The sequence below is a fragment of the Suillus discolor genome, assembly GCF_016758755.1.
Source record: "Suillus discolor strain FC423 chromosome Unknown F5147scaffold_34, whole genome shotgun sequence".
In the NCBI taxonomy this organism is placed as follows: domain Eukaryota; kingdom Fungi; phylum Basidiomycota; class Agaricomycetes; order Boletales; family Suillaceae; genus Suillus; species Suillus discolor.
In genome coordinates this window covers 66,945-91,289 of record NW_024541281.1, presented here as the reverse complement: position 1 = coordinate 91,289, position 24,345 = coordinate 66,945, and the positions used below count along the sequence as shown (strand labels likewise).

The following is a 24,345-nucleotide window of genomic DNA, read 5'->3' as shown; positions in this document are numbered from 1 at the left end:
AGCGGTGCTCCACTACTCAGTCTCGGGGTGGGGACGGGCCATACCGAACTTCATAGGGAGGGGAGTTTAAGCAAACTAAAAAGAAAGGACACTCACCAAATAAAACATAGAATTAGCAGACACCCTATATTGATGGTACGTGCAACGTCCACCACAAGCTCTTGGAAAATGGCGCCTCATGGTGTTCAGGGAAGTGAAGCCGGGCGTGTTGCATCGCCAACTAAGCCGGTGGGTGAAGATGCGAGGTTGGGTGAAGATGCAAGGCGGGTGAAGATGCGAGGTTGGGTGAAGGTGCGAGGGCGGGTGAAGATGCAAGGCGGGTGAGACAAATAGCCTAGTACAAGAAACAAAGTCAGTACACATAGTAGGTAGTAAAAGTTAGAAGCCGTCAGGCTCAAGTGCTCGGAGTCGCCTCCTAGAGGCGTGTCCTCGCAGCCTGACAGCCTCTGGTCCAAGTCGCCTCCTAGAGGCGTGTTGGACCAGGAAGTGAAGTGCAAATAAAAATAAGAAAACTCACCAGAGTTTGTGCACTCGCTTGGAAACTGAAGAAACAAGAAGAATAAGTTCGGACTTCCCGTTTCGAAAGTCACGTGACTTTCAAAGTCAGCCGGCACTTTCCGGAAATACACAATGTCTCAACAACGTGTCAATCTTTGCTTATCTCTTACCATTAATTGTACTCTTATGCTACTATTTATTATCCTCAATGCCTTCAACGTCTACCATCAACATGTTCGAGGACAACATACTCATTGAGATCAATGGTGTTGCCTCTACGTGGGATACCTATTGTCTTGGCCTAAATATAGTCACTCCTGGCTCCAAGGTATGAAATAATCGTTTTATTTACAAGTATGACTAAACCTATCATGTTTTTGTCTATTCAGCGAGTGATTTTCCGGTTCAAAGATATCGGAAAGGCCATTTGAGAGGGCTCATCTGACTCCGGCCATATGTGAGTTCATTCGTTCAATACAGTGCGCTAATTATTCACTTTGAAGCTAGCACTAATATGAGCACACTCGAGGCTGACAACATCAAGACAGAACCTGACCTAGTCGAGACTTGTGTAAAGTTCGAGGAGGACGACAAGGATTCCATAAATTCTGTGTATGCAACCTTCTGTCTAATTACTATACTCAGATTCTGACTAACAGATTTTCAAAGGAACGTGTCTCCATGCAACCTACTCGCTCGACGCTGTGGTAATCCAAATGCAAGACCAACCGACCCATTTGCACCATGGCGCTACTCAGTACGGCCATTTGATCGGTCAAACATTCTGTCGGAGGCTGCTAAAAGGAAGGCACTGCATCAAGACATCAAGGACTATGCATGCAAGTGTCATAAATTATGATATGTCCACTATCGCTTCAAATTGTTCGCTCATTTTCCCATAGTCACTCATACCTTTTGCAGTCATTTGTATCAACTACTGTTTGCTATCACCTGCTCTCGTACTACAGATACCTTTCATGTTGCTCACAGTACCTCTTTCTTCTTGCACTGTACCACTATTTTACAATGCTCTTTTGCGGATTATCATATGTCGTGTACTGCTCAATTCAAAGTGTATCTGCTTGTCACGGTTGTCTGATGATCTTGAAACTCCGGCCATCAATATTTTTAAATTCTGATATCTGTGAACAACTCCCTGATTTTCCCCTGAGCCCTTTACCTCACCCTACCATGTCTTCATCAGACTCTGATGCATTGTCGTCAGCCTACAACTCCAATAAATGTGCATCTTCATCAAACTCTGACGCGACGTTGCCAACTTCCAACTCTGAGAAGTGTACATCTTCATCAAGCTCTAACGTGTCGAAAAAACACGTCTCAACTGATGATATCCTCGATAATCTTACTACCACTGGCAGGCAGAAGAAAATAAAGTGAGTTTTACATTCGTGGGCTGACCACTATCATGCGACTCATGCAACTTAAGGTTGAGCAACGCATTATCAGAATATCGCACGGCTGGGCGCAAAGCGGTCCTAACATTGAATCCATTTGCCAATGTGTCACTTGCATTTCACTATGGGATGATGCTTGACAAGGGAGGCGTCTCCAATTCAAACATGTAAGTTGGTAATTGCATCTCGTAGTATTAACCTGATCTGCTCGTAAGATCTGATGAGCAACAAACTCGTTACTGTACATTTTACAATGGTATTCTAGATATGATTCCTGGTTTCCATGCAACTCTCGATGAGTTGTCATATGACGAACTTAAACCATATATCACAGCGGTACATTTCTGCATATATGCGCATATATTCATTGATTGGCACCAAACTAATGACTACAAATAACTAGATCAACAGCGCCATGAGCTCACAGCGATCCGATGACTTCGCATCCCTCAAACACTCAATACTTGAGTATATTTTGATGAACCGTAACAGCGATACCCTGCAGCCTCCCATACCAAAGTCATCCTGTATGTTACGGCACACTAATTCTCTTCGCTTCTCCTTTGTTACCAGACAATGGTACTTAAACACAGCTGTTGATGAGCGACCAATTACTTTCCAGACTCTCACTCATATCATTGCCAAGCTGACTTTCCGTACTAGTAACCATCACTATGTTTGACCAATCATCCCTTATCAAAGCGGGCTGTCCGCACCATGGTTACTATCTCCTATCTCTTATCTCTTATCGTCTACCAAGTGGGCTGTCCGCCTTCTATCTTGATACGCATTTACAAGCTCCGCTTGAACTCTCGCTATATAGATACATAGCGTACCACATGTAGTTCTTCACTTTAATCTACTGGGTTTTACCTAGAACTAGTCCTTTAGCAAGGTCTCCAACCTTGCTATCTAAGAACCATATTCTAAGGAAGTCGCCGATACTTGCCTTAGCCAGAAACCTTTGACCTCTCATTCGAGAGAAGAACCACGTCTGTCTCGCCGAATCTCAGTCCACTCGGACTAAGACAGCTCGACATACCCCAGTCGTAACACTGTAAGTCCAACCGAGGCACGAATCATCCACAATTGGCGTGTGAGCTCTGCCCTCGGAAGTGGCTGGACAGATTTGATATTGATGTCGATTTGTAAGTTCTTGTTTTTATTTCAAGTTCTAGTCACTGACCATTATATAATCAGAGGAATTTAGCGTCTTCAAGATGGGACTTGGCCTTTACTCTCAACTAATTGGCCGTCATTCCTATATGCAGCCGATGCCATCTACGACAGCGAGGACCCGAACATTGGCCTCTTTCACGGGCATGCTGGTATCAGGGTATGTAGTGTATTGTCACCTTTCATGTGCTCACAATTTTCCTAGGCATTCCAGCACCTGTACCTAGGTCCTGCTGCTGCAGGATCAGAGGAACATAACGACGACGACAGCAAGCACGGTAGAAGCAAGTCCAAGGCTACCATGTATGGGCTTACAAAGGTGATGCCGCAAGCATGGGCTTGGGCCATGTGTGCAGTGCATGTCTGTTTTTATTTTCGACTAGTGTACTGATTTTCGTACAGGCGTGGTTTTTGCTCTCAGCCTGCAACTCGTACAAAGTGTGCATCGGGTCATTCAACCTAGAAGATTTCTTTTTCGCTATCCTCGAAACTCTCGATGATCCTGAGGACCCATGGGCAGTAGAGATTTCATCAGATGGTCATCGCATAGTGTCCGGTTTGAGTGACGGGACAATTCTGGTGTGGGATAGTATGGGGACTGGCAAGGCATCAAGTGCCTGTCTCCAAGGACACACTCACTGGGTCCTCTCCATTGCAATCTCACCAGATGTATGCTGCATTGTATCTGGCTCACGAGACCAGACTATCCGTGTGTGGGATATGGGGACTGGCGAGCAAGTGGGCTCCCCTCTCCAAGGCCACACTGACTGTGTTAACACCGTTGTGATCTCCTCCGATGGTAATTGCATTGTGTCTGGCTTGGCTGACCAGACTGTCTGGTGTCTTACTAGGATGTGATTGGCAATAAAATCACCAGTTCTCACTATCCTCCATGGTCAATGGTTCAGACAAATACCAACAGTTGATAATGTGGTCATTCGTGGGAGGAGGCGTAAATAGCTGGGTCAATCTAAACAACTTCTAATGACTTTAGGTGGGTTGAGACAGTGACCGTTAACTGGCTTGATGCAGTGCTTAGGTACTTGAAGGTCGATAGTCCGTTAACTGGCTTGATGCAGTACTTAGGACGGTGAAGATAAGGATCGTAAATGGTGTAGCTGAATCGATAACTGGCTTGATGCAGTACTACGATGCTACTAAAAGAGGATTTGCAAAGGTGTGCAATATGAAGATGAAGATATGAATCACACACTACACAATGAATCAGAGTAATATCTTGTAAACACTCCCTATTCTCAAAAATTAGAGGAGATCAAACTAAGCCTCTAACACAATTGAATCAATCCGAAATATGTGGCTTCGAAACTAACTTCTCTGCTGCTCAGGCACTCACAATGAGTATGACGCAGAATCAGAACAGAGTACACCCTCTTGATGTAGTCTTAAAGCAGCCAAGCTCTTAATATTGTTGAATAAAGTGCTAGTCTTATTTGTCGTCCTCCTAATCATTAAAAATACGTAAATTCTCCCAACAGAAAAGGTATCCTGTGTTGTAAAGAGAATGTGATGAAACTACAACTAGATGACTGATAACCGTGTACCAGCTAGTGTAATTCAAGGATTGGCTCAAGGTGTTACGCTGACTGTGGGTCGGCATGTGCGAACTAGGATAGGTCTTCTCAGCGACGACTCGGGTGAGTCTACTGAAGCTGAGCGTGGTCTAGCCTTGACGGAACGTCAAGGATTCCTCCGGCGATCTCGGTAAGATGGCGCTCGTCGAGATGCAGGGCTAGTGGATACGTGCTAAGTCGTATGGGGGCGACTTAGAAGTGCGGTCTCACACAAGGAAGCTGGTTAAGGCTTAGATGAGCAAGTTCTGGGGATGAACCTAGTAGATTAAAGTAAAGTCTAAGTACAATAATCTGTGTCTACTTATAGGGAAGTACTACAAGTATTCTAGCTCAGTCTGTAATCAATAGTATATCGTAAATCTATGATAGCAAGACATGAGGTTCAGATAGGATACATGAGGCTTAACCTCTGATCAAGCATGCTGCGCCAAGGGCAGCTGCGCATAGGTACAGGAAGCGCCAAGCGCGCTCCGGATCTTCATGAAGCGACATGCGGTATGCATGCGCTGATCTAGGGTGACTATGAGGCGTACAGCCTCCATGGATCAGGTACAAGGCTGTCTAGGCCAGGGGCGGGGTCATAGCGCCAGGGGCGGGGTCGCAGCGGTCCAGACCACTGTCTTTCTAGGCGCGGGCGGCGCACCGCTGCGCGGGGAGTCTAGCAGAGCGGGGGCAGGCATAGGCAGAGCTGGGGCTCCTTTAGGTGTTACAGATGCCTGTAACACAAGGTAGGCCTCAGAAGATCAGTATGTTGTGGGAAATGATGACAAAAGAATGGAGGGAATAAACTAATATTCACTCAGATGTTCACACAGATGTAGGGTGAGAAATTCAGGAAGATACTCAAATCCTCCTCCCTCTCTCTAAAAGGAGGATGTCTGTCCTCTCAAAGGAAGCTTATTTCAAAAGGGAGATTGTCATTATTCAGAGGGGAAACTGGGCCCCTTATATACTACTCTAAATGTGGCTGTGTAACTATCTATTTAAGGAAATATGACTCATCCTGACTCATACTGAGTCATATTAAAGATGACTCATAGTGACTCAGACAGAAAATGACTCATAATGACTCATACTGAGTCATAGTTGAAATGTCTTATGATGACTTGTTCACTTCTCAAATATTCCCATCTATCAACTTTCTTCCTTCAGTTTCCTGACTAATTCATCTCATCTTACAAATCCATTTCATCTGACTAAGCCATTGATCACACATGAACTGTTGAAATGTTGGAATGCTACTGTAAATATGTTTCAGAACATACAGTAAAAATGTGAAGAATTGTAAAAAAAACAATCATAAGATTGTGAGAGAATGCTGACTAATGTGTTGTGGTACGTTTGGAGCTTATCTTTAGATTGGATAAGTGTTAATTGAATTATTATGTAGTATTATAGGTTTGTTATGTCTGAAAATTACTCAAATCAAATCATAATGTGTTATAGAAAATTCTTAGTAATTTCGTAAAGTATAGTAGAGAGCGTCAAAGCTAAAAAGTAGCCATGACCATGCACAAAACAAGTTTGGTGCGTGTCACCGGGTGTGGGATATGAAGACCGGCGAGGCAGTGGCCACTATTCAAGAGCATACCGAATTTGTTCTGTGTGTTGCAATCTCACCCGATGGCAAACACATCGTGTCTGGGTCAAAAGACAAGACCAACCGGGTGTGGGATCTAGAATTTCTAATCCGGCAGCACCAATCATTTGAAGCACCTATGATGTGTTTCTCATCCGACCTGACTCATGCCCTTCATTCTGCCTCCTCCTTTCTCCAAGATTCCGAGTCTAAAATCCTGGCCCCAGCCCCATCCCCATCCCCACCATCCAAGTTAGATTCCAAGTTCAAATCTGAAACCCCAGTCCCTTACATCCCGAACAAGGAGGGATGGGTCATAGGTCCTGAAGGACGACTTCTCCTCTGGATCCCGCTCAATTTCCACCCAGTGGTGTATGTCCCAGGCAATACCCTGGTGATAGCCAACAATGCCCTGCAGGTGGACTTGAGTTGTGTCACACATGGCACATCATGGCAGAAGTGTCGCGGACAGTAGCAGGCTGCATTGCTTTAGCATGTCCTTATGTCAATCGACATTTATGCACATCCTACAAATTCCATATCACACCTGTTTACCATCTTGGATTTCGTTCGTTCTGTTCTACTTATGTAATGGGCTCACTCTCGCAAAACGTTTAGGAGTGCACAAAGATTTATGTTTACATACACTCATACCGTTGCCAGTACTGTACTATCTGGAATTGTTTCTCCGCGGATAACTTGAAGGTATACAAGAACTGGACTGAAGCACCACTCGACTCCATCGCCTTCTTGTCTGAACAGATAGATCGCCACAATGGACTTCTTCACCGCTCGAAGCCGTGTCCAACAGCGTGGACCATCACGCCATTCAACTACCCGAACACCGCTCGACGAAGGCTCAGAATCACAGGCACCTCAGGCCTAATTAGCTCGGCAGAGATGTAAACCAACTAAGCATTCTATCGTTCTTCACGTCACTCTAATGGAGTAAAAGACAGTTCTTAGAACTTCGTCCTGAATAGGTTGGAAAGGAGCAATTCGATGATGAAGTGGCCAGTCTGGCCGTAGGTGGCGATGATGGCATACTACAGTGGATTTGATCTACGAGTTGACATAGATGACAGGTTGTCGACCAGACTCTAGGCTAATGTCCTTAGCATCCTCTATGTTATCGTCAAGATAAATTCATGTACTCAATCTCAAACACAAGCAGCGTCGCAGAGTTTACTGACTCGTTTGAATGATACCGCTATTATTTGTGAAGTACGAGAGGATGCTAGCACAATGGTAAAGCGCGCTATTCATTGTCTGAAAGATCCATGTCCATGTCGCTGTCATTTGAGTCATCCTCTGTGACAGTGATGAGTGCACAATATTGGGGGTGTGCAGGCGGAGGAAGTGAAGGTGGAGAAGGTGGCAGTGGAGGGGGGGTGGAAGGTGGTGGAGGTGGAGGTGGTTGGTACTCGATGTGCGATTGCAGCGAAGAAAATGCCCCAGGTAATCTCCAAGGAGGAACAAGTGCATTCGCAGATTGAGTTCCGGATATGATTTGCTCCCAAAGAGCTCTTCTTTCTGCAGTAAAGGTATTACTGGGACGGGAAGTGGCGGTGTCTGATAATACCAATGTCGTCCCATTGTAGACAGTGAGGTGGTCTGAGGAGAAATAATTATCGGGGTACGTTGCCCACCTACGAGGTGTCGATGAGCGGAGCTCCGAGTCAAAGTTGGCAGACAAAGTATCATCGATAATTGGTGTTTCATCCCCGCCTGACTTGAGGTAGAAGGACGTTGCAAGACTTAGGTCGATCACCTCGTGGTCCTCTTCGCCACTAACTATGAGGAAGGAGTCATCGGCATCTTCAAGTGGATGACCGTGTATCAGGGTGTCGAAGTCTCCCAAAATTCTTTGGCGAACAGCATCCCTCGGATCGGTATCACTTATCCATCCTGCAGGATAGCCCCAATATGATATGTTGTATAGCCATGCACACTGATGACCTGAGTCTCCATGCTGCAAGCCCAAAGCTTCGCGCAAGGCGGGTCCAACAACCTTTCCGGGCTGGAAAAATTCCAACCATTCAAGCCGTTGTTTCTTCCAAGCTTCAACAACATGAAATCTGCCCGGTTCCCTCGTTTCCCCATCAGAGCGCAAAAAATTGAAAATTTGCCGCGACAGCGCGATGAGGGGACGATTATGCGGTTCGGGACAGGACCCAATGATGTGATCAGGTGAGCCGCAGTTGAAACAAAAGCGAACATCGAGGAGTGTAGGGGATGGACTGCGGTTCTCGCCTAGGATACCGGAGATGTGCCTGTCATAAAAGCATAACTGCGGTGACAATTCTTGGAACCCAGCTGACCCAGAGGTATCGATATAAAAGTTGCAGGCGACATCGGACCCGTAAGGACTACTCTCTAGACAACTTCCTCCTGAGCTTCCAGCGCCGCATTCCGCTGCCTCATAGACTCGACCACGGTGGAGGCATCCCAGCGACCTTTCGCTATCTCCCTCCCATCCAGATGGAGCGCGGGAATCCAGTAGACGTATTTCTTCTTCCACTTTTCCTGGCCTTTATCCTGTATGTTGACTATTTCAAGGTCGAATTGATACTACTCGTTTATTAGCAACTTGTATGTCGCATTTGAGTGTTGAGAACTTGCGACGTACTGACTGCCGGACTTTCGCCAATTCTAGTTTTGCAACCTAGCGCGCGTAAATAATTAGAAAGTTTTATAAAGAAAAAGAAAAGTACTAACATCACAAAGGGAACAATTTGGGCCAGTAAAGAGAATGAGGCGGGCGAGTTGGGGGAGACGGGCAGCCATTGGAGGGTGGTGGTATCTGGGGTCCGTTGTAATTCCTATTATGGGTTGTGGGGAACTGTCTTGGTTCAATAACGGAAGCAAATGTTCTGTACACACCGTCCGCGTCCGAGGTCATTCGATGAATCAGTGGAATGACAGTTCAGGATCCTCCATGGCGCCAGAGAAGTATGTTCCTACGTATATTCTATGGATATGTTTTGATTTTTTTTCTTTTCTAGCGCGGCCGTGTCCGTTTTTCTCTCAAGGACGCTGTTTGTTCGCGGATTCGTGCAACTTCCTTCACGATATCAAAGTGAAGAGTCCTCTCAATCAGTCGCATTTTGACGTGCGCGTTGAGCAGCCTATCGGGTCCCGCGTTTTTTTCCCTCCAAAAACCGTTCTTAATCCTCCTTCGGTCGTGGTTAACTCTGCGAGTCCACGCTCTACCCAACATGTCAGCCCGGTGGATGACACTTCTCGTTATTTCGGTTTACTTTCGGTTCTTCAAGATGTAATTGGCCCAACAACTCAGGAGGACGGTGAAACATCCACACCTCGACCTGTTGGCATGAACGATATTTTTTTGCAAAATTCCCAAGCAGAAACCGCCGCGGTTGGTTTCTCCCCGGACGGTTCTTCCATGGATATTTCTACGTTAATGGAAGAATCAGATTTATGTGATACCCAGGATTCCGTTGTTGATGTGCCTCAGGATGTCGGGGAGATACAGGAGATACTCGCAGGTCATGATATCGACTCAGATGATTATAAAGAGGCTAGGGATATATTTCCCTCATATGTGGTGGATGATGAGGATGGGGCAGAAGAACAGGAACAGGACCCCGGAGAGGCCGGAGAAGATAACTCGCAATCCACTTCAATGACCGTCTTGCGGTTCCCCACTCCGCCTTCCAGGTTCTCTTCTACGAGTACTGCCAGCTCTGTCTTGTCGCTCCTTGCATGTCCTCGTGACCTTACGGAGGAGCCCTTGAACAACCCGGGACAAGAAGCTTACAACAACCTTCTGTCTCCCGTCGAGCTTTCTGCACGCTTGCGACCTTTCTCAATGTACAGCTATAACTTTCCGCCAAAGCGGGAAGACTCTATCGACTCGGGCTATGCCGACAGTTGGACGGGACCGGCACTGCTAGCGCGTTCTCCACCTCATTCCACGCGCAATAGCATTGCATTTGATTCAATTCCCTTTCGCCGTGCTTCAGTATCTTTGTTACAAGATCGACGCGTGTCATATGATGTTCGCGGCGTTCGACCTCCCCCCTCCCAACCGGTGGTGGCCGAAGAGCATGACGATGACGCATCTTCGACTTTATCTATTTTAGATGCCTATGATCTTTCATCTGATCTCGACGAAGAGCCTCTCTCCCCCACCGTCCGTCTCGCTGGGATGGGGTTAACACTTCCTTTGAGTCCTCCAGCAGAATCATTCTTTCCAAAACAGCCATCCGTTTTCATTTCCGAGAGTGCGCCCATTCATGATAGCACCTCAGAAGCATCATCACTTCAGCCTGATTCCGTGCCTGAGGATGACATTGGACGTGCGTTTTTCGATACTGACAGCCCTCTAAAGTCACTGGTTTCTCCGCCTTCATCTGCGACTCGCCCGTCCTCTGTCAATGGGATTTTTCCATCTCAGGAAGCAGTGCTTGTCGGCATGAAATTTTCCAGTCTTCCGGCCTCTCCACTACCCGAACCCGCTGCGTGCGACGTTGATATCGTCAGCAGAGTCAATGACGTCATGGCACCCTCCTCGGTTTCCTCGTATCCGAGTGATACCGAGTTTATGGAGGGAGAATTGTCATCAAAAGTGTCGCTATTATCTGTGGGTACTTTCCCGTCTGGCTGCTCGTCTCCGAATACGTCCATACTCTCCGTTGAGTGCGACTCCACGGCTCAAGAAACCGGTTTCTCTCACCCTCCCTCGCCACAGCAGACTGGTCTTGCACTAGCGCAGTCCACTTCATCGTCGGTATGGGATGATGATAATATGGATCGATATGAACTCCACGAAGATCAACCCCATACAAGCGACCCAACGGAAAGTCAAGAGTCGTCCATTGTTCACCCCAGCGAGCGGCCAAGGATTTCCCGTGAACTTCTAGCCCACATCGGGCATGTATTTTCCCTTTCCGACGACATACTAGTGCCTGCAGGGGATGCTCGAGACACAACCGGAAGTGGTTCAGGTGTCCAGACTGATGATCATGGTGATTCCTGGCATGATGCTCTGGATGCGGATGTCCGACAGGCTTTGCGCATGTCTTCAATGCCTCCTGTGGCGTTTTTATCTGATGATGCAGACTTCGATCACGACGAGGCCGGCGTGCGCACGTCTTGGGGTTCTAAATTGGGCGACTTTTCCATCAACCTTCGTCGTCGGAGTGGCGCAGAAAATGTTTTGTCCGTCGAGGAAGGTATGAGTGTTAGCCCCATCGAACTTGACGAGAACGATGCGCTTTGTGGCCAACCTAGCACTGAAGGCCTCTTGGTTGACATGGTATCTTTACCAGCGGCCTTGGAGACTCCTGCCGAGCAAGCCATCGGAACTTATGACATAGATGCGTTCCTACTTCAGGGAAAACGGGATATCCAGACAGCTCATTTTTACGACCAATCACTAGTTGACACCCATACTGTCAACGACTCCTCGGCTGCGACTTTCAGCTCCGCAGATGCTCCGTCGATCATTGAATTTGTACAGAGGAGTCGTGCTATCTCAGATGCCACCGTAAAACCTGATTCACGGTCTCCGGGTGCTCCTTGCTTTTCTCCGTCACCCATGGCCCTCACCCCGGCTAACCTTGTCGACAGTAATTTGGACGAACATGCAGACTTCCCGCAAGTACTTGACGATCGAAACGTGGATGCACACTTGCCAAGTATGGAGGCTACTGGCGTGAAACTAGCCCATGAGACGGGGGAATCGCCGGATCTACATCCGGCATCTGTTCTTGAATCAACGACACATGATCATGAGGAGAAACATTCTTCCGTGTTAGTTAGGATGGGGTCCCCTGCGACACTTAGAGCTCCATTGAATCTTACAATACGCATTCCATCGACCATTGAAGCTCAGCCATCCTCATCGTCTACTGCTCAGAGTCTACCACTCATTCTATCTCTCTCGAATGGACGTGATACGAAGCGATGGTTCTCCTCCCATACAGACGGGTTTTCGTCTACAGCAAATAGTCCCTCTCTCTCCGCTCCAGTAATATCAAATCTTCCGTCGCGCGAAGCAGGAAGCACAAAGGTGCCGTTGGGTTTTCGACGTTTCAATCCACAGGTAAGCTTCTGAAGCGACATTGTCTAATCGTTACTCATGCCCCTGTAGTTTGTAGCCAGAAGGCCATTGCAGCGTACTCAGCCCTCTTCCGTTTCACCTGTCTTTCATCCAGCAGCGAGACGAGAGAGTAACGCCGCCAGTGCGAATGCTGCCCCGCAGCAGCTCGACTTCTTTCCACCGAACCTACCATCGTCCGATCGGCTCCTATCTCCCATTGAACTGCAACAAGAATCATCTGCTACTGGGTTAAAACCTCTCAAGCTGGTGAGTTATCAAATGACAGTAATTCATGTACATCGTCACTCAAGTTCTCCTTCAGTCTAGTTTGCTTAATCCGAGGTCGTCTGTATCATCGTCCTCGTCCATCATGTCTAATATATTATCCGGTCACTATTTCGAATTCCTTTTCGGTGATTGTAGTACTCATTCTTGAATATAGATCATATCTTCAACTCGTCTTCACCTCATTCGCCCAATGTATCATCTAGCACTTCGCTATCGTATAATTCACTGGTGCGTAAGCTCATAATGTTTTTGCCCTTGGTACCAGTCTGATTTCTGTGGGCAGCTGCCTTCACCATGTTCAAGCATTCCCGAGCATATTCCCGAGCATATTCACAACACCCTCACACCCGTTCACGTTACTTCATCATTGTTTGCATCTACTCCTGCACCTTCGTCTCCTGTTCATCCTGCGCAGAGGGAGTGCCAGTCGCACTCTGCACCAGTTCAACAGGCTCCATCTTGGCGCCTTTCGCGTTATCGAGGAGACTCTCATGATGTTAATCAGCCGCTCCACCCCTCGACACGCCGACTGTCGACTCTTAGTTTGACATACGACGATGAAGGGGAAGATACTGATAAATACAATCGCACGATTCGTCGTTCCGTCTCCGGCCTTCCTCCACGATCCTCGTCCGTTCTAGAAGCTCCACTTCATGCAATAGCGACGCCAAAGCCGACTCTCTTGTTTGCCATTGCGAGCGATGATGTCAATGAAGTGCGACAGGTGCTCGAGAGTGGCGAAGCTGGACCAAACGACCAAGTTGGTCCTCAGTCCGCCCTGGCCTTTACTTTGACAAATGACAAGCTGTCGCACAAGAATGAGATTGTCAAGGCCCTGTTAGCCTACGGCGCAGATCCATCGGCGCTGCGGAATCCAAAATTGAATCCGTCTGCACAAGCGTCACCGGAGGGAAGTGAGGGTGGTTCAGGATCACATTCACAGCCTGGAGAGACGATGCCAGAAGGAATGGACCCTGCTACGAGGTACTTAGTGCCTCGATATTTTATCACTGTTTGCTCATTCGATTCTTAGATACTACGTTACCAGAGCCGATTCAACACATACTCGACAAACATCTCAGCTTATATATCGCTCATTCTTCCGGCCCCTCACAAGAGTTCGATATGATCTTATCGGTCAAGACTGGGTGTTAGAACAACTCTTTAGGGTGTTGAGTATGCACTCTCAACGGTTGTCAGTAGCTCCCATCGTGGTTCTGCTTTGCGGTATGTTCTCCAGCTAAGCACAAGGTGCATTGTTATACCTCCCCTAGGTCCGAGTGGTCATGGGAAGAGCTTACTGGCCCGCAAATGTCTGTAACTCATCTTTACGAGTCACACCTTTAACTTATCGTTTGTGTTGCAGTTGGAAGTCTCTTGGATATTCCTACCCATACCGTTAACATGACCACCTTGCGCTCCACGCACGATCTATGGCAATCGTACTCTATGAGTCCGTATGAGGTTTGTCATGTTTTCTTTGTCGATGGAACACACCTTAATAAATACTTTCGCGAAGGAACCTTCCTCAGATACTTTGGCCCAATTTCTGCTTAATAACGAAGGCGAGCGATGCGTAGTCGTGCTAGACGTGCGTTCCTCTCAACCTTGTTCCGCAAAATTTACTCATTTCTACCTTAGGAGATCGAAAAGGTAGAAGATCCAAAGGCGCTATATTCTCTTCTCATGCCTTGGGAGCTTGGTGAGTGCATATAACATTATGAGTACGACAATGTTTTACTCTTTTAAAGGCCGATGTTCCCTTGAAGTAGGAAAGCGACATGTTGATCTCACGAAAGTGATTTGGCTTGGAACGTCCAATATAGGCCATAACCTTGTATTTGAGCACTGTGATTCCCGACCAGATCCAAGCAAACCCATCACTCGAGAAGAGTACCGAGATCTCATGGATCTTTCAAGACCTCCTGTTTCGGAATGTCTCGGAGTGAGTGCTTGAACTGGTCAGATCCTATACGGACTCCCTGATGCTGTCTCTTCCAGGCTTCACTTTTGTCTCGCGTTACCACCGTGTTGCCTTTTATTCCGTTCACCTTGGAAGAAAAAATGGCAATCGCCGCTGAAGCGGTATACTCTCTCACTTGCAACGCTGAGAAGACCCTGACTCCTCAAGATGTGGAGGCAATTGTGATGAAAGCGCTGCCAAGTTATGTTCCATCGGAGGGAGCTCGCTCGTTACACAGAGCTGTGTCGAATCAATTGGTGGATATGATCTAGTCTCTGCGCTTCCTCGATATTCCTGTGATTTATGGTACTTAATATTGTATTGTTGCATCTTTGCATACACGGTATATTTTTCCGTTTGTCTATTCAGGTCTGCCAAGTGAGTGAAGTAACAACGTGACAGCGAGGAACGAAATTGAAATTCACTAAAGATCTTCTGACAATCAGTATCTACGTAGTACTATGTAATGACTGTCGAAAGCTCTTCCCATCGCAACGACCATGGATGCGCTCAATCGTGTCAACATATGCTACATTCCAGACAGCGAAAACATTACATGCGAGAAACAGTTAGAACGACGGCATGTACTAAGATAGAAGTACTTTGTACAGTCGAAGATCCGACACACTGATACAAATCATACAATACGTGAATACTAGTCGAACGACTCACAAAAAAACAGACAGCTAATAATACACTAGTATCAAAAGAAGACGTTACAAGCCTTGGACGTGTTTGTTCTCTTCGCCGCATTCACGAATAGACTCGCTCAGGGAGTGGGTCCAAGCGCGACTGCAGCGCAAGCTGCCATACATGCCCCAAGAGCTGTATTGCAAGCTATGATAGCGGGAGGCGCTGCAGGCGGTGCGACGCCGAATGTAAAACCGGCTGCAGAGTAGCATGCAACAGCGATGCCGTTGCAGCCTGCTCAAAAATTTGAGACAGCTGTATACGATGATCGTGCTCGTCGACCTTACCGGTTTGACAGATGGCGTATCCGATTGGGCCTGCGACTGCGGGCCCGGCTGTTGCAGCGAGGAGGAGGATAGTACTAATCGATTTAAACTTCATCTTGTGGATGGATGGCAGTCAATGGGAGATGAGATGATGGTGAAGAAGAACCTGTTGCGGTCACGGTGTAGCTCGATGCCACTAAGGCAGAGTTGAATTGAAGAGCGAAGTCAGGAGAGCGTATCTGACTATATAGTACCCCTATAGAGGCCAATTTCAAAAAAGGGCGACACCCCTGTCACGTCGCTGGGGGGATTTGAGTCGGACGCTCAGCTTAAACATGTACAAATAAATAAAGGTTCTTGAATGAATTTGTCTGCTATTAATAGTTCAAGCTGCTGGCAATCGATAACAGGCGCTTCCAACATTCATGTTCATGACATGTAGGCGCCAGTCCATCCTATTTGCTACCACCACACCTGCACCAAAACATGCATATCCAAACACCTATCTTTCTCACTTACTAGATGGATGAAAACAATCCTTCTCAGAAGAAATGCTGGGGGCGTCCAAAGCCAAGTCATTCAGACCATCATTTGGTAGAGGAGAGAGGCAGGATGACAGCCAGTCCCAATGTATGAATTTTTACATTAGCATTTACATCATACCTAATCATTACAGCCGTCCTCTCTCTCACCTTCGAGGAATGGGTCTCATGAAAGACGTTCAGGGTCAGTTTTCAAGCTCTTTGGCAAGGTGACCAAGTGCTTCGCTCGAAGCGCTCAACAACCCCCAAACCCTGAACCCACAGCTGCAAGTTCCAGCCTGCAGGGCACCCAGCCAGTTCAGTCATCTAAGGTAAGTGTAATCTAACCTCTGCATGTGCTATGATTAGTAATAATCGCTTCTGCAGGACCTCACCCCTCCCACTCTCGAACCAGATTGTGAGCAGTCTTCCAATTCAGGGATTGTAGAAGTAAGCTCGACTAACGAAGTTCGGAATATCCTCATCAGTCTGTTTCGACAATGTGCTGACACCTACACTCAGGTCGAACATCTCGACCCAAAATTTGTGCGCAAAAGAATTGCCAATGCTAACAAAGGTCTCGCAGGCACCAGACAGGTCCCAAGAATACTCCAAGATGCTTCTTCTGTGACCAACAACCTACCATTTGCTTCTGATACAATCAATACGTTCTCCGTGTTGCTCAAACCCTTGAAGGCATTCAACTCCATTGCCAGCATGATTGCGAATGTACAAACTATCTATGTCTCTTCTGTATGTGACTAACATTCGTGCGCAGGTCCATCCCTACGCGAAGGTGGCACTGAGTATCTTCACTTGCGCATCCAATGTAGGCCTCTTTCTTGATCATCGCCGTGGCAGGTTGACAAAGTTATGGTAACAGATGATTCTCGATCAAGCAGACCACGATGTTGCTGTTTCTCTTCTCCTCTCAAAGATATCTGAAGTCTATACATTTATCACGGAGGAGGACAAATTGGCCAAGATTCAGTCCATGCTAGCGATATATGGGAAGATAGCACAGCAGACGCTGGAGTGTGCTGATTTCATCAGCCATTACTCTGAGACGAAGAGCACCTGTGAGTCTATCCCACTGCTTCGTCCCCCAAGCTCAATGTTACTTGTTCGTATAGGGATAAGACTTGGCAAGCATGTTTTCGATGAAACGGACACCACAATCCAGAACTATAACAATGTCCTCAACAGTCTCATGCAGCAATTCCGAGACCGGGCGGCTCATGATACTGTTGTGATTGTCCACCATATGGGTATAAGTCAGTTTTCAGGTCTCTTTGCACCTCATCTGACATTCCATGATCCCTGGCATAGCTGAGAGTTTGGACCTCGTAGGCATGGAGTACGCAACAGGTGCAGGATTAAATATGTCTAAATGTTGTTTGCCAAATACTCAGCAAGACCTTCTGAAGGATATTCAGAACTGGATCAGTAGCACCGAGGAGGGTGCTCCGCACATCTTGTGGTTGTCTGGCACAGCAGGCAAGGGTAAATCAGCTGTCGCCCATACAATAGCCGACTGGTATGTCGAACACGGTGGTCTCAGCTCATGCTTCTGCTTCGACCGTACTCAGCAAGCGGATCACCATCAGGACAAAATATTCACGACCATCGCAAGCAAATTGGCGGACTGCAACCCTATCGTGCGGCGAGCCTTGGCGCAGGCAGTTCGTGATCACAATGGTCTCAAGTGGACTCCAGATATCACAAAACAATGGCAGAAACTCATCATCAGTCCCACAAGCATAGCCTCAAAAGCCATCGCTGCACCCGTCCTGATTGTCATTGAGGCATTGGATGAGAGTGGCGAAGCTAATTCCCGGGAACAGATTCTTCATCTACTCGCTGGCAAATTAAACACTTCTGCTCCACAACTATCTGAACTCCCAGCCAACTTCCGCATTCTCCTCACTTCTCGTCCCCTCGAAGACATTCACAACACTCTGCACGCTGCACCACATGTTCACCATATTTCCCTGGATGACATCTCGTCTGTGTCCACAGAACTCGACATTGAACTTTATATCTTCCACAGGCTAGAAGATCTGCGTCACATTTTCAATGATGCCCACTTCAAGGCGCTAGCTCTAAAATCTGATGGCCTGTTTGAATGGGCTCGTCTCGCCTCAGAATATATCAAGAGCATGGCATCGTGAGCCGAGGCCCGATGCACCGTTTCCACGACATTTCTGAAACATCTGTCAAAGGCATACATCTTCTGGATGAGATGTACCAACACATCTTGGCAGATATCATGCTAAAGCACATGCATGAGGAGGCGATTCCTATCTTTTGGTCCGTGATGGGTTAAATTCTTGCATCGTCAGAACCACTTTCCATCAATGTGTTCAATACGATGTGACGGTGTTTCCCATGTGATGATGACCACTACGATGTAAAGTTGCTGATGGGGCATCTTGGCTTGCTTGTCTCCGGCACCTCAGATTCTGATATTCCCATATGTCCCCTTCACACATCATTCTACGACTTCCTCACAGACAAATCACGGAGCCATGACTTCTTTGTTGATGCATCAGCGATGCATAGAGATATTGCCTTTGCCTCGCTTTGGGTCATGGACTCGGAGCGCAGGCTTCGCTTCAACATCTGCTCCTTAGAGAATTCGTACTTGCCCAACTCTTCCGTCCCTGATTTGGAGAAACGAGTCAAAGAATCCATTCCGGTTGAGCTATCATACTCATGTTGGTTTTGGGGGACTCATGTTGGCTCTACATCCTTCGAATCATCGCTCGCTAAGGAAGTCGAGGCTTTCTTCGATGGAGAGCGCCTTCTTTGGTGGTTGGAAGCACTGGCTCTGATGAGAAGTCTCAGTGGCTCGGCAGTGACCCTCTCATATATTGTGGATTGTTTTTCGGTGCGTAGCTCAAGCTCATTCTTTTCCCAACAAATTCTTACGAGTAGTGGGGTGGTTGTAGGGTCATGCTGAGTTTACGCATGTTGGTGACGCTATCAAGGACACCCTGCGTTTCGTCCGCACTTTCGCACCCACCATTATATGCAGCACTCCCCATTTATACCTGTCTGCTCTACCATTCGCTCCAATGCAGTTGAGAATATTTCGCAAGTTTGCCGCAAAGTTTCCTCACACCCCCTGCATTGTTGCTGGCCATGTCGAAAATTGGCCTCCAACAGAAAAGATAATCCACACAAATGACTGTGTTTGGTCGGTTGCAATGTCACCAGACAGAAAACACATTGCATGTGGTTTAACCGATGGAACGATCCAGGTGTGGGATATGGAGACTGGCGAGGCATTGTGTGCCCCTCTTCAAGGGCACACTGGCGTTGTTGCGTCTGTCGCATTCTCACTGGATGGACTTCACATCATTTCATGTTCGTACAACAATACAGTCCGGGTGTGGGATGTAGCAACTGGCAAGGCATTAGGTACCCTTCCAGGGCACACTGAACTTGGTTCGTTCCGTCGCAATCTCGCTGGATGGAAATCACATAGTATCGGGCTCAGATGACAAGACAATCAGAGTGTGGGATATGAAGACTAGCAAGCCAGTGGGGACCCCTCTCCTAGGCCACACTTTGTGCGTTAACACTGTTGCGGTCTCCCCAGATGGTCATCACATTGTCTCCAGTTCAGATGACAAAACAATCCGGGTGTGGGATATGAAGACTGGCCAGGGAGTGGGCACCCCTCTCCAGGGTCACACCAACCTTGTTTGGTCTGTTGCAATCTCGCCGGATGGGAAATGCATCGCATCTGGTTCACAAGACGGCACAATTCGGGTGTGGGATATAGAGACTGGTGAGGCATTGGGTGCCCCTCTCTTAGGGCACACAGGTTCTGTTCGATCTGTTGTATTCTTGCCGAATGAAAATTGTATCGTGTCTGGTTCAGGCGACCGGACGATCCGAGTGTGGGATGCGAAGACTGGCTTGGCATTAGGATCCCCTCTTCAAGGCCACAGCGACTGGATTCGATCTATCACAGTCTCGTCGGATGGAAGTCGCATAGTCTCTGGTTCAAACGACAAGACGATTCGGGTGTGGGATGCTGACACTATTACAGGCAAGGCATCAGTCACTACCTTTTAAAGCCACACTGGCTCCATTCACTGCATTGCAATCTTGCCAGATGGACATCACATCGTGTCCGGTTCAGCTGACAAGACAATTCGAATGTGGGATATAGAGACTGGCAAGGCATTAGTTGCCCCTCTCGAAGGGCACACTGAATCTGTTCAGTCAGTTGCAATCTCATCTGACGGGAAGTGCATTGTGTCTGGTTCAGCTGATAGAAGCATTCGGGTGTGGGATATTGGGACTGGCAAGGGTTTGGGGGCGCCTCTTCAAGGCCATACTGATGTGGTCAACTCTACTGCGATCTCACCGGATGGACATCACATCATTTCAGGTTCATGGGATGAAACAGTCCGGATGTGGGATGTAGCAACTGGCAATGCATCTGGTACTCCTATCAAAGATCACACTCACTGGGTTCAGTCCGTCGCAATCTCACCGGATGGAAATCACATAGTATCTGGTTCAGCTGACAAAACAATCAGGGTGTGGGATATGGAGAGTAGTGAGGCAGTGGGCAATCCTCTTGAAGGACATTCTGACTGGGTTCAGTCTGTCACAGTGTCACCATATGCAAAATATGTTGTGTCTGGTTCAGATGACACAACTGTCCGTGTGTGGGATATTAGGACTGGCAAGGCATTGGGTGCCCCTCTACAAGGGCCCACAGGCTTTGTTTGGTCTGTTGTATTCTTGAGCCCATTCAGTGAATTCACCCGTCTCAGACGGACAGCCCAGCTTGACAATGTACCTACAGAGACGGGCCATCTCATGTGGGCCCATGGCAACAATTGTACCATGATATATGAGTGGGCCGACTGAATGTATGTACCCGAGACAAACAGATGGGCCGGGGGTATATAATATAGACAGTAGTATAGGAATGTGCTAATATATAAGAAATTATGAATAGTGAATCCGGTTTACAATGGAGACGGGTGGGCCGGACGAATGTGTGTACCCAAGGCAAACAGATGGGCCAGGGGTATATAATATAGACAATAGTATAGGAATGTACTAGGATATAGGATATTATCAATAGTGAATCCAGTTTACAATGGAGACGGGTGGGCTGGACAAATGTGTGTACCCAAGGCAAACGGATGGGCCGGGTATATGAGTTGGCCTAGTGAACGGATGGGCCAAGGGAATATGTGCCAGTATATAGGACATCATGAATTGCGAATCTGGTTCACAATGGACACCAGTGGGTCCGGTTCATCTAGCATCAGGTAAATAAATGATCCGGTAGGTATATGATCCGGTAGGTATATTATCCGGTACACCGATAATCCATCTCAAGCCTATCGTCCGGTATATCTTGGATACACAAACTGGTCAATCTAGTACACCATCTGGTACAATCTACCATGGTATGAGACTGGCCTTACAAGTGTTCACAAACAGGTTATGCAAGTCAACTTTATAATTATGTAACAAACTGTCCTGTAAACATTGAAAGCACAACACGACGTTCACCGGTATAAACCATAAGTAAAAAAGAAAAAAAGAATGATGTATGCTACCATTACTTGGGCCCATTACCGGAAGTGTTCTTAGCATGCCTAGCACTCACTGACCGACCTTGTTGACGGGATTGAGGTGCAAATGACCAGTTGGGCAAAGGAGCTGAGATGGACTGACCATCTGCTGGCACATTTGATGGCCTGGTGATGAACGTGCGAAGAGTGCTAGTAGAGGGCATAGATTGCATTGGGACAGTGGAAGGTGGTACCGGAAGTGCACCAACCGGATGCATGGGTGGACCGGATTCCCCTGTGGTAGGCACAGGGTTGATGGTGGAGGTAGAGGTAGAGGTGGGTGCAGGTGACTGCTCGTGCCTTGTGACCGGTGAGGCATTGCCACCAGGGCGTGCATTGGTTGAAAACACATCCAGAGTAAAGACATTGTTGGTGACGGCGCGACCCAAGGCACTGATGGAGCCAAACTCAGGAAATATGGGGGTACCAGGGATGACAATGGGTGGTGGATTGAATGAGGGTGGAGTTGAGGCCATTGCTGCAGTGGTTCTTGAGTTGTCCCTGAGGTACCGGGCAGTGCCGCCCATCTGAATGGTCAAGTGATCCACCAGTCCCTTCTGGCTGTTCAATTGCTCTGTATAGTTAGCTTGCAGCCGGTCGATGCGATGAGACAGCTCATCATGAATCATGTCATCACGTGTGCGGAGCTGATCCATGTCGATCTGAATTTGGGCCAACATGGCTTGCATCTCCAAATCAGTTAAAGGACAGGGATGCCAGTGAGACTGAAGAGGTATCGAAGTAGTTGGAGGGGAGGGAGGTCTTTGAGTATGAGCCGGATAGATGGGCGAGTACCGGATGTCGTCCGGTGTGTCCATGAATGGTGCTGGAGGTAAGATGCTGTCATCCATGGGTTCGATCCACCGGTCCATAGAAAAATCGTCCACAGATACCGCAGGTACTTCATCTGGGGCAGTACTGGGAAGACCGGTGGTTGTGACTCCAGCGTCCATCTCAACATCGACATCCGGTTCCTCCGGGATGGGACTAGGATGCTGAGCGTTAATGTCTGGAAGAATCAATTAGTAGAAACACGAGCTGAAATAAGAGACTTGCCTTTTCGTTTAGACTGCTTACCGGTCTTGCTCTTTGCGGTGGTCTTTGATCAAGTGGCGATGGGTGTGACAGGCGGGGTAGGCATGGTGGTTGTACCGGTACCAGTTGCAGGCGTGTCTGGTTGCATCGGCCGGATGCATTTCATCCTCCATTTATTGCAAAGGGTGCAAGTATGGGCAACCTCACCCCTCTTGGTCACCCATCTCTCACATGGCAGTAGAGGCGCACCAATGGGTTTCTATGAAGAATCAGTATGGTACTACCGGATGACAAGTACCGGATGTCTTACCGGATGTGGACGCTTGGCCTTGCCCTTCACCTTGGGCTGGTCAGCTCCTGCGCCATATTTACTGGACTTGGACTATAATACAGGGTGATATGAGCTGTACTAACCACCTGTGATGATATTGAAACATACCGGTTCTTCTCCTTTGGCCGGCTTGACATTTGGCTACATCCGGATAAGTCGCCAACCGGTAGAGATACATCATATTTACCTTTCACTTGGATTGGGAGTCATCAGTGGGCTCCATTCGATCTTCGTCATCTTCCTCCAGTTCGTATTCCAAATCAGTCGCATCTGCTGTTGCAGGTGGCATCGGCCGTGTACTGATGACCACGACCAGTAATTTCTGTGAACATAAATATCGGCTGCTTTGAGATTGAAAAAATGAGCATACCTTTTTCATCATGTTGCGTGTTGAATTCCGGGTCTGAGTACTCTGAAATACATGAACGGAACAACTTACATTAACTTCCAGATCATGATCAACATCGATGGTCATTTGCTCAATGTCACTATCCGGTGACAGTGACCTTGCCTTTGCCTTTCCCTTTGCCTTTCACCTTACCATTCCCAATGCGGATCCCATCAGTGTCAGTATCGGTGTCAGTCAAGATCACCTTCGACTTCTGGGCAGCCTTCTGGGCCTTCTTGACCGGACGGGGGGGGCTGGCACTAAATTGCCATTTGTGAGGTTTGGATGGGCCCGGAATTGCAATGGAGTTGCTACCTCCAGGGATGCCGATTGTTGTACTGGGAGCCAGTAAAGTAGCGATTGAAGGAGGCAACAGGGAAGGTGGTGCAGGTGCTGGTACAGGTGCCGGTACCGGTACTGGTGCCAGTGCCAGTTGAGGTGCAGATCCAGTGGCTCCAGCAGTAGGGGTGGTAACATTGGGTGCCGGACCCAATGTCTTGGGGTATAAGGGATGACCCCGGCAGATGTCCTCATTGCTCCCAACTAGATTCCAATCCGGTACTTGCACCAAGCGCACGGTACCCCTCTGAGCCCGATGGATTTCGGCTGCCATTGACAGCAGGTGAAGGGGGATGTAGGTAGCCACTGTCTGGTAAGAACGGATTGCATCGTTCTTGGAGGGTATCAATACATACAATACATAAAAGAATGTGAAACATACCAATTGAGACGCAATGGTCCAGCTCAATCCCATTTTCTCCTCTTCTGACTGGGACCGCAGGACCTGTTCAACCAGCTGATTCAGCCTGTCAAGAAGAGCAATCAGCGCCTGGTTGGCAGTGGCAGCAGCAGCAGTTGTGGTAGTGGCGTTGGAAGGCATTGTAGCAGTAAGACAATCGTGGTGGCAGGTTAGCTTGAAGAAGA

General features: G+C 47.7%; 7 protein-coding genes across 7 annotated transcripts; 4 read left to right on the top strand and 3 right to left on the bottom strand.

The window, feature by feature from the left end:
- Positions 1–706: 706 nt before the first annotated feature.
- On the top strand, positions 707–1,209 carry F5147DRAFT_653679 (uncharacterized protein; the record flags this gene model as incomplete). The annotated part of the gene is made up of 4 exons (XM_041433804.1): positions 707–826; positions 910–955; positions 1,002–1,110; positions 1,158–1,209. The coding sequence occupies 4 exons, from the start codon at positions 707–709 to the stop codon at positions 1,207–1,209; spliced, it is 327 nt and encodes a 108-aa protein (XP_041291734.1).
- A 480-nt stretch (positions 1,210–1,689) lies between these two features.
- F5147DRAFT_653678 (uncharacterized protein) lies at positions 1,690–2,127 on the top strand (the record flags this gene model as incomplete). The annotated part of the gene is made up of 3 exons (XM_041433803.1): positions 1,690–1,892; positions 1,946–2,080; positions 2,106–2,127. 3 exons carry the CDS (start codon positions 1,690–1,692, stop codon positions 2,125–2,127), a joined length of 360 nt encoding a protein of 119 aa, XP_041291733.1.
- A 6,138-nt stretch (positions 2,128–8,265) lies between these two features.
- On the bottom strand, positions 8,266–9,139 carry F5147DRAFT_613975 (uncharacterized protein; the record flags this gene model as incomplete). Its single annotated transcript, XM_041432490.1, has 4 exons — positions 8,979–9,139; positions 8,890–8,925; positions 8,782–8,831; positions 8,266–8,722 (listed from the first exon to the last, which is right to left on the bottom strand). Coding segments are annotated over exons 1-4 (612 nt in total), but the record flags the coding sequence as incomplete, so codon positions are not given.
- A 3,770-nt stretch (positions 9,140–12,909) lies between these two features.
- F5147DRAFT_746163 (P-loop containing nucleoside triphosphate hydrolase protein) lies at positions 12,910–14,850 on the top strand (the record flags this gene model as incomplete). Its single annotated transcript, XM_041439820.1, has 9 exons — positions 12,910–12,970; positions 13,260–13,599; positions 13,649–13,842; positions 13,890–13,928; positions 13,982–14,079; positions 14,135–14,206; positions 14,257–14,317; positions 14,367–14,560; positions 14,617–14,850. 9 exons carry the CDS (start codon positions 12,910–12,912, stop codon positions 14,848–14,850), a joined length of 1,293 nt encoding a protein of 430 aa, XP_041291731.1.
- A 270-nt stretch (positions 14,851–15,120) lies between these two features.
- F5147DRAFT_699559 (uncharacterized protein) lies at positions 15,121–15,846 on the bottom strand. Its single transcript, XM_041437628.1, has 2 exons — positions 15,556–15,846; positions 15,121–15,502 (listed from the first exon to the last, which is right to left on the bottom strand). Exons 1-2 carry the CDS (start codon positions 15,647–15,649, stop codon positions 15,348–15,350), a joined length of 249 nt encoding a protein of 82 aa, XP_041291730.1. The 5' UTR covers positions 15,650–15,846; the 3' UTR covers positions 15,121–15,347.
- A 210-nt stretch (positions 15,847–16,056) lies between these two features.
- On the top strand, positions 16,057–16,935 carry F5147DRAFT_653674 (uncharacterized protein; the record flags this gene model as incomplete). Its single annotated transcript, XM_041433802.1, has 5 exons — positions 16,057–16,164; positions 16,211–16,387; positions 16,443–16,505; positions 16,578–16,808; positions 16,834–16,935. 5 exons carry the CDS (start codon positions 16,057–16,059, stop codon positions 16,933–16,935), a joined length of 681 nt encoding a protein of 226 aa, XP_041291729.1.
- Positions 16,936–21,654: 4,719 nt separating this feature from the next.
- F5147DRAFT_653673 (uncharacterized protein) lies at positions 21,655–24,301 on the bottom strand (the record flags this gene model as incomplete). The annotated part of the gene is made up of 8 exons (XM_041433801.1): positions 21,655–22,676; positions 22,820–22,961; positions 23,013–23,073; positions 23,142–23,174; positions 23,228–23,355; positions 23,404–23,445; positions 23,540–24,094; positions 24,143–24,301. 8 exons carry the CDS (start codon positions 24,299–24,301, stop codon positions 21,655–21,657), a joined length of 2,142 nt encoding a protein of 713 aa, XP_041291728.1.
- Between the last annotated feature and the right edge of the window lie 44 nt (positions 24,302–24,345).